General features: G+C 30.0%; 1 protein-coding gene across 1 annotated transcript; it reads left to right on the forward strand.

The window, feature by feature from the left end:
- Window positions 1-214: 214 nt before the first annotated feature.
- Window positions 215-9,167, forward strand: TRIADDRAFT_53920 (uncharacterized protein; the record flags this gene model as incomplete). The annotated part of the gene is made up of 20 exons (XM_002109632.1): window positions 215-342; window positions 793-907; window positions 1,314-1,391; window positions 2,157-2,252; window positions 2,341-2,509; window positions 2,886-2,956; window positions 3,486-3,646; window positions 4,294-4,353; window positions 4,634-4,718; window positions 4,956-5,009; window positions 5,518-5,565; window positions 5,710-5,784; window positions 6,011-6,103; window positions 6,650-6,785; window positions 7,127-7,191; window positions 7,407-7,531; window positions 7,653-7,777; window positions 7,892-7,967; window positions 8,409-8,479; window positions 9,067-9,167. 20 exons carry the CDS (start codon window positions 215-217, stop codon window positions 9,165-9,167), a joined length of 1,932 nt encoding a protein of 643 aa, XP_002109668.1.
- Between the last annotated feature and the right edge of the window lie 1,078 nt (window positions 9,168-10,245).

Below are 10,245 nucleotides of genomic sequence, written 5' to 3' on the forward strand. Positions count from 1 at the left end.
TTTTACTGTAATTGACTTTGGGAATTCATGGATAAAACAACAATGCAAGACTCTATGGAAGAGAAAAAATACACTTTATAAACTGCCTTGCCCTCTTAGAACATTAAAATTTGTGACCTTATGAGAGTACGCTCTTCATTTAACTATCTTGTCTAATATCATTAGCAACCGCTTGAATTAATTTTATCAGGTAGCCTTTTCTTACAATTTTACCATGTCCAGAAAATTTTGGATTAACTTAACAATGGACCAGCAAGCTCGAATATACAATTTCTATGATCAATATAATTTCCCAATAGAAATTCGCATTCGGTTTAACAATTGGATACAAGAAGCGTACAAGTAAGAATATCTCATAATCTTGAAGTAATTTAGTCAAACATAGTACCAAATCTAGGTGCGAGATGTCAGTCTAAGCGGCAGTTGCAAAAATCACGAACAATATTATTATTTAGCATATAATGCTACGAGTTGATATTCACCGTTCTTAATCTAGAAAATGTTTAAAAATCAAATTGATGTATAAAAATATCGATAATATTTCTAATGATAAGTTTCGCACGATGCTTTCGAAATTTTAAGCTTAACTTCTAATAGCATTCATATAGATTATTTATTCATCATCTTTTTTAACAGGCACTAAAATTTGTATGCTAGCAGCATTTCGTGAACTTTACAGCTGCTTTCACAGCAAATAGTAGTTACGTTAAAAATTTTATTAATCTTTAGCTAAGTGCATACATTCAGATTAGGATCATTGGGAAACAAACAGTTCATTTCTCTTCGAAACAGAAAAATTTTGAATACGTACGAATATTCACCTGCAGATTATTGTGAAGGAATTTTTGCTAAAAATCTTTATCAGGATTTACTGAATGAAATACAGAACACCATTTCTAATTTACAAGTAAGAAATGTATTCTAATACTATTCTAATACTATTCTATTTAATCGCTCATAGAAACACTTTTTAATAAATGGTAGATTGTACAGATTTTTAATGTAGTAAGTCGGGCATCCATTTCAACTACATCAGAGTAGTTACTGGGAAAATTAAAAATGTTATTACATTTCAGTAGAATGGAAAATTCGATCTCAATGTGCGAGCATCGAACCATGAACTTTAGGAGTAAATCTTAGAAGTTTCTGATTGAACTTTGTACCGCTCGCTACTAACAAGAATTGACATATAGAATTCAAGCATTTAGATTTGAATAATTTGTGTGCCAATATTGTTTACATTATACACAGAAACTGAAGTGCTTTCATTTATTCTGTATATTCTATAACATAATATTCGAATCACCCTGCAGATGCTGCAACCGGAACAAGCTACTGAAGACCAGTTCGTTGCTCTTTATAATCTAAATAAAAATCTGAAGACTTTACAGGTAAAAATATTTTTGGCATCTCCTTACAAATAATGCGATATCGAACACTAACGAACCATAAGAACGCGTTAAATATTTGATCTATTGCAGCTGATTTTTCAAAAAAATTAAATTTAGCCTTCATATGATGGTTTACTGGTAGTGCTGTGGCTATACAAAGCTAACATTCTGTAGCTAATATTTCGTTATTTCCATTTAATTTATCAATTCACTTAATCTATGTAAATCGATAAATAGTTTTATTTATAATTGAAATCCATTTATAGTAAGTATATGTCTTACTGCTTACCTCCGATACCTAAAACAAAATAATCTATTTTGAACTCCCTTTCTAGATACCTTAAATAGATTACATCGCTCCACATGCAAAATAATTGTAGATATTCGAATCCTAGAATGATCTTGCAAAAATTAATTTAATTACTATTAATAAATGAATGAAATGAATTCAATCTTTTTAAAATTGGTAGCAAAGGAGTATAAAGTAAACTTTCAAAACTTTTAATGCCAATATTGTAAATTTACAACAACTGCAAGGTATAATTCCTCACCTACATAACACAGCACAGCATTACACTTATTGATGCAATTTCCAAAAAAATTAAGCTACTCGTATGGTGAATTATTCTCTATGCCTAAAACGGGATTAAAGCGAAATGCAGTGAATTAAATGAATTATAACTTAATAAAAGAATTTCAAGATAACCACTATAAGATTCGAATATATAAAGCTTTAAATCGCTAATATATTTAATTTGCAAACAGGATTTATTTCAGTCCAGACCAGAGAAGCTGCTCAAAGTCATAACTGAGGGTATTCGCTATGAAGAAAGAGTTGAATATGATCTACACAGGGCTGCGGTTTGTAAAAGCGTGCCATAAAATATGCTAACTACTAAGCTTCTCTCAAATCGACTTTTATAGTATCTTCTTCTACTTTCTGGTACAGGTAATGCAGTCTCCACAGTCGCCAGAAATTCCTATACTAGATGGTTTCCTAGAACAACTCCATCAATTCATAAAAGATCAAACTAACAAAGTGGATGGACTTCAATCAGAAGTAATACAGGCTTTACAACAAATTAGCAGTATGCAATCTGGCATAGGACTTGATATCGGTAAAACTTTCATTAATTTGTAAAAAATGCAATTAGTAACATAATGTAAATACGATTGACAGTTTTTAAACCATTTGATCGTAAACATAACTACTTAATTTTACTCAGTTGCTTCTCTCCGAATGATATCACAGTAATGTCGATACTTATTGCATGCTGTTAATGTTGTTGCTTTATTAGACTGCGGATAAATTATTTAAACTGCATCAATCAGCTATAATTTTTGTATTTTTGTTAATTTAATTGAGCCTTGTGGTCGAATAATATAACTGCTAAATTTTACTCTACTTAGTTACTTCTCTCAAAGATTTGACGGTAAGCTCGATGCTTGTTGAATTATTTCTATTTTAAAATAAATTATTTTTAATCCATATAGGACGTTATCAAAATTATTCTGTACAAAATGGAATTTTTAGTCAAACAGAAATCATTAAAGAGGACATCATGGTTTGTTTTTCTTTTGTTTTCGTGACCAACTTTTACCGGTGCATAATTATTACAAGGCGATAGAGTAAGAATGAGGAGCTAGCAAAGAAATCTTCCTATCCAAGCATTATCGTCTATCGCGCTAGGATTATGTTTGCTAATACTGTAGCGCAGTTCTAATTTTAGGCTAGATTAATGCTAAAAATAGCATGTTTCAGATTTTATTTTCGACATTACAGTTATTCCTAAGAACCTTTTCAGGCTTCAAATGGCCACAGTCGATATACGCTACTCATATCTTATTATCTGTACGATTTATGGCAGTACATATAGCTTAGTAGAGTACTTTGAAATGGGAAGCCAATATTCTACAAAAAATTTCTACTTAAAATAGCATTTTTTCTTACATGATGAGTCTCAATCAATTTCTCAACCCACATCAACTAAAATTAACTAGTAAAAATCACGACATCAAATATATCAATGCTTATCCATGCATATTGCATTAATCTTACAGTATTATTATTTTTTCTGCCCATTCAATCGTTAGATACTTTTGCAGAAAATGTCAGAACTTATCCAGAATTTCATAAGATTAAATGAAGTTATTATCCAAAAACAATTACGGCCTTGGAAAATGAGTCAAATGACATTATTTAGCCTAAAAGAGCAAAAAGAGCATAGCTATAGGCTAGATGTCATCCAAAACAGGTTTAATTCACTCAGTTTGATTTAAATTATAAATTATACATATAAATGATAGATCGTTAAGATATTAAAAATAAATTTTAATCTCGCAAAGCGTATCATAAATCTTTACTAATACCAATATCGCAGCATGGAAGTTTCATATGATCTACTCGAGGATGCTGGGAAAATAATTAAATCAGTGAGTTACGCTTAATAATTTAAGGCAGTAAAATAAATTTATATTGTTAATAAATAATTTTTGCTGCAGATCCTTTGTCATTACGACGCGATTTATCAATCTTGTGATATCTCGCTTGAGCAATTACGTCAATTCGATTCCATCATCGTAAATCAGCAATATCAGCTCATCTATAAGTTAGTGAATAATAGAGACTTTAAAAGAAAATTCCCTTTATATTATTGTAACCACTGCTTTGTGTGGCTTACAATTCAGTAGCTTTATCGAAGTTTAAATCTATTAATTCTAACTTTAGGTCCATTATAGTTTCTATACAGCCTATTCGAGTTATAAAAGTTGACAACAAATTTGAAACTGCAATCACGCAAGTCATACTGTTTAAAATATGGATTAAAAACTACTATATTCTGATTAAATTTGTCATTAACTTTATCTTCCTAAGCTACAGCACTTAAATAATTTATTTTAGATTTTTACTTGGGCATAAACTGGGCTTATTACAAGCTGAAGTGGAGGCAACTATCCTTGGGTAATGATCAATAATGATTAATATTTATTTTAGCTTCATCTTTGCACTCAGTAAAATTTTAGGGAGAGATTGGCTTTATGCTAAGAAACGAAATTTTGATCTAATTATTACAGAAACGATGAATTGAAGCATATATTAGCTACAAATTCGTAAGCTTAGATTTGCTATTTTAACTTGAAATATAGGCCATAATAAAATTCATACGTACTTATACTAAAATTTTCCTACCTAATTGTAACCCTCCCAATATTTAAAGTCTAATCGTTGTATAACAAAATAGAATGTCAAATAACGCCAGTGATGCAATTCAACTAGATCCAAAATTATTGCACCACCTGAACAATCAACTGCCATTTAAACCAGCGGTAAACAATTAGAACATTCCTGAAATCAGTTGCAGTATTTTGATATATATGTAAAGATTTAACGCAAATTGTACGGTATTTAATTCGAGAAACAGTAAATCGTACCGCAAACATATTCCAAGAAATAAATACTAGATAAAATTTATCATTTAGTAGATAAGCATAATACTAAATTAGAGTTCTTCGATAACTTAAAAAGTTTGTAAATAATTTAAATTATTATACTCTATGATCCAGTTAATAAACTGCCAAAACAAGGATAATGGGTTAACTGCTCATTTTCGTGATTGGGTAAGTCTTTCGACGTACTATAAATTAATGCTTACTATCTAATTGGAATCAAAACTTGTTCCCAAAAATTAATTTTAGTTAGTTAAATATTATATTAAACATCATTTACTTTATCAGATAGTACAATTCTCATTAATTAGTATTAAAGATAAAAAATACTGTTAGTGCTCTTGTCCATGATTTTCACTGTACTCCTACTTATGAATTTTCAACGATAATGGTATTTAACGTTCAAAAAGTTATTCTTATCTATATATTTACCAGAATATAACAGAAGGCATAATTCTTATTTTATACTCTGTATAACTGGATCATATATATAGATATCTTCATTTGATAAGCAATGGTATATATCCAGTCATTTTCGCGTACATATAATTTTATTTCCATGATTTATACCGTCATCATAAGCAAATTTTACCTAAAACAGACTCTAATTATATATAAAGTGTAAGATTTCATTAATATAATATCCTAAAATTAATGTACACACTAATTACATTTTTAGAAATTGTCAAAAACAGAAAGAGGTGATAACGGCAATGCAAGAGATAGGGTATATATAATAATTTTTAATAAAATCATTACTGAATTTACAACTAGCATGCGTGTAAATTGGTGAATAGACTCCTTTTGAGGTATAATTAAAAAATTGAAAATTGATTCTGTGAACCAACATATTCATTACTGTTTGCCACAGCTGGTAACAGAAAAGAAATGTGCGATCATATTCATCCTCAAATTCAACTTGAATGAAACTGCTATGAAACGTACAGTAAGTGATAATTCTTACAACAGCGTGAAATTCAAAAATATCAAGACTTTATTTGTAAATAACTATAAGAAGCAATAATTTCATTCTTATCAAAGGCTGGAAAGTAATTTTTTATCATACAGATTCTTTATTAACAATTTATTACGCTGCAATAGCGTAGGTTTTATGTTTCTTAATACCTTTCTGTTATTTTCTCATAGCTGTTACTCAATATTCTCATCTTTAGATAATTTCACTGCCTATCATCCTTACAGTTAACTCAAATCAAACCCCAAGCGCATGGGGAACGATTATATGGGACAGTTACTTTTCTGATCCGGTTAGTAATAAGCAGTCTCATTTTCTAATTCTCGTGCAAAACAATCATTTATGAAATGAATTATTAAAATGATAACACTACCAATTCGAGTAATAATCTAGTACTCCTCTTTATACTGTTTTATGTAAATTTTGAGTAACTTTCTCGAGATTAAAGTGATCTCAGTAAGAGCAAGTTATACCTGCAAGCTAATATAAAACAGCATTATAATATAGCAGTATTTCAAATATTTTCAAAAGTCTTGCTCTAACGTTCCAAATATGATGAAATCCAAAATTTAGAAACAGTCTTTTAAGAAACACGATTAAAAACGCCTTAAAAAATTACGTTAGCATAACATGAAATAGAGCTATTGTTAAGTCACTATTCAATAAGTTCATCCGATAGGTCTCGAACTTAATTCTTAAAAATTCAAATATACAATCTAGTTTTACGCATATAAAGTTATACTTACTTTTTCGTAAAATAACATTTGCATAGAGATACTATTGTTTCAGTAGGCGTAGCGTTTAAGCTAATGGCATGGAACTATGCATCCCATCATAGGACAGAAATAATTTGGATGCTCCTGACGAGGTCCCCTGGAAAATGTTCTTCAGCATGCTTGATATGGAATTTCACAAAAGAACTGAAAGAAGTCTAGATAACGAACATGAGCAATGCCTTCGGGAATTATACTGCAGTAAATAGAGATTAAAATTTGAGTACTATATTCAGTAACTTCATCACTCACGTTATGTGTCACATATAGATTAGATCGTATCATAATTTAAAAGATATCAGTTATTTGCAACTTCTTATTACTAAAGGCTTATTAATCCTTCCTGCGAGGCAGTCTTAGCTTAGTAGCATAGCAATATTGATATACCAATAGTATATGTATTTTCAGGTTAATGAGTTGAATATACTTTGTGCTTGCAGATATACTCTATCGCACATACTATTCGAAATCCATATAGTCAATTTAGGAAAAGAATAAATAATTGATGCAAATATTATATTTATTAATCTTCTCCTTTTAAGATATCAACGAAATAGCAGAAACAGATCCAAACCAACTTCGTGTAACCCGGAAGGATTTTTATAGAGTACGTGTTAGTGATTAGTCCGTTCTAATTAGTATAGTTTCACTTAGGCAAATATTAGTAATCAAGATATTTAATATTATTAATAATATGCAATTTAAGATATGATTGAATATTTAGGGCAAAGATTTACAATTCACTATCATCTATACCACTGTAGTCATTGAAATAATACAACTTGCCTAAGAATCCTGATAATTTCATCATGATTGCTATAGTCATCACAACATAATCATCCAATAAGCGGATTGACCAGTCCTACATTTTGGAAATGGCTATATGGCATCTTAGAAATGCTAGAAAAGAGAAGCACGATAGAAATTAGGAGTTTGTGGAAAAATGGGTAAAGTCCATTAAAAAATTAATTAGTCGATTATCAAGTAAAGTACAGAACTAATAGTAACATATTTAGAATTAATCAATAGATTATCAAAATTATAATAGTCACATATCTCATTTTTAAGACATATTGTCGGATTTGTGACAAAATCCCGAGTAAGAGAAATACTACGCTCAAAAACGCCAGGCACTTTCTTGATACGATTTAGTACCAGGGTTTATAAAGCTTTAAGTTTCTGCTTTGTTACAGGTATGAGATTTAACGTCAACAAAGTTTATTATCATAGTATAACAGTATATTGCTTGCCAAACTTTAATTAATTTGTAAAAATTTTCATAACATGGATATGCAAAACAATAATAGAAAGGGGCGATATCCAGTTACCTGAACCTTTAGACGAGAAGATGCTTACTGTTCCCAAAAAATCATTAGCGGAAACGTAAGTACTTTCGCCACATACAAGCTTTCCAATACACAAGCACAATGGCTGTATAGGTTGAAAGATACGAGTACTTTAATTTAATGATAGTTAATCGATGTAATCATTTTCCTTTTTAGTCGTATAATATCTTAATATGCTTCCAAGGATTTCTTTACGACTAACTATATTTTAATTACTATTAAGTATTCAATTACGTAGCGAAACACGTTTAAAATTGCTAAAATGTTACAATATTGGCAAAAGAAAAGATCGATATTAGTTTCTGAGATCAAAAATAATTTAAGAATTATAGATAAGTTAAAATGTCTAAAAAATATTATCTTAACTACTACATCGGATCTTAAAAATTTATTGATTCTTTACACCTCAATCGTAATTCAAAATTTACTAAGTTTGAAGAACAGTCTTTTCTTTATAATCTTTTGTTATATCATCTAGAATTAATGGTATTCGGAACTTAGCAGTCTATTACCCTACCATGGCACCAAAATCTGATGTTGCCGATCAATGTAAGCGAAATAGATTTATTATTCTGATGGATGGTGAAATAACGTTAATATCAAGCGATAGTAATTACATTATATTTTATCCATTCTTAGTAAAAACGCACTTGAACTAAATACCTTCCTTAATCCAAATGATTGTTGTATTCAATTTTATTATCTAGGATTTTAGAAAACTAGGTTAATTAATTAGAGCCAAATATAGTGAAATTTTACAGATTAGTCACAATTTTTATTGCTAGGCCAAGGCTAAGAAGATCAACTTATCCGGCTAAGTATTACTTTCGAATCCCTCTACAAATTAAATTCGGTTATAGTAATAGTAAAAGACTATTACTCGGTCATTACAGTTAGATATTTAAATTAGTTAGAACGAAGTCTTACAATGACGAAAGGGCTATTTAAACTAATACTTATTTAAGTGGATCACTCAAAATTAATCTACTTTATCACAATCTCAGTGACAACATTTCGATCAAGTTCTAAACGAGAATCATCATGAAATTTAGTTCAATTGTACCTTTACTAAATTCTAGAAATGTTACGTTTACGAGTTAAAGTCAATAACCTTCCTTTATTCTGTAAACTATTAGGCGGCCAAATTGATAATGTTGGATCCAGCCCTCCCTCCCATCATCCAGAACCTGATGATGGTTACGACTCAAGATTTCGTGTTTTTTTTTCGGTGTTCTAAAAACTAAACTTGCAATGATGAGCTCATCTTAAACATCGTATATTGCTAATATTAGACACCCTTTAGTTGTTACTGCTCGATATGGCAGTGTGACAGTGTTATATACTGTATTAGAGTAGAAATATCTATGTTAGGATAATTCTCTTAACCTATCCTTATTTAGTTAACTTCTAATTTGGATAAACTGTGTTTTAATATAGCACTGACTTTTTATGACAGTGACACTTATACATATACTGAAATTAATAGTTATAATAGGGAATGCAAATCATCTACTTACAGTTCGAATCATTGTGATTGTACCTTACTTATAGTAGATTGTAAATCATCGTGGAAATGTTCCGTGATAGGACATATCGTAATCTGACTATTGTGTATTAGTCATCAGATGTCTATGTTCGTAAATACTGATGTCTGCATTAAGGGAGCAGTAGCTAAAATTAATATCTAATTCAGTAAATGATTCCAAAGTTAATCGTACTAACTATGACTCATGAACTACTGAGGAAGAATATATAAATGCAGTATATCGTGTAATAAAGAAGATTCTCAAACTTAGTGTTTAACGTTAAATACGATACGTTTAAGTCTTTGTGTAGTCTGCTAGTAGAGCAAAAGTGTTTCTGATAGTGCAGATATCGTTCCTTGATACGTGGTTCAAGGAGTTGACTTATTGATCGTTTATTACGTTATCTTGTTGCAAAGCTGTTTTGTGACAGGCAGCCTTGCTAAAATATCGATTACTGATATTAGATACTATTGACTACTAACGATGGTTGATTATTCAAGTAGAAGACATCAGTCTACAATATTGTATTTATGAAGATATACTACACTTTGCTGAGTTATCCATTAGTGGAGGAGCAATTGTATCTTAACCAGGTAGACTCGTACTGAATGATCTAATAAGAATCTCTATCCATAATTTTTTCTATCAATCATTTAATTGCAACGGTAAGAAATCTTTGAGCAGTCAATAGATTAAACAAACTATATCTAATTACAATTCTGGATCCGTCATTTCTTTGCGTTTAAGATGCTTGCATATTAGATTTTTCATTTTGTTATGATTATGCAA

Source organism: Trichoplax adhaerens, genomic scaffold (genome assembly GCF_000150275.1).
Source record: "Trichoplax adhaerens TRIADscaffold_2 genomic scaffold, whole genome shotgun sequence".
Taxonomy (NCBI): domain Eukaryota; kingdom Metazoa; phylum Placozoa; class Uniplacotomia; order Trichoplacea; family Trichoplacidae; genus Trichoplax; species Trichoplax adhaerens.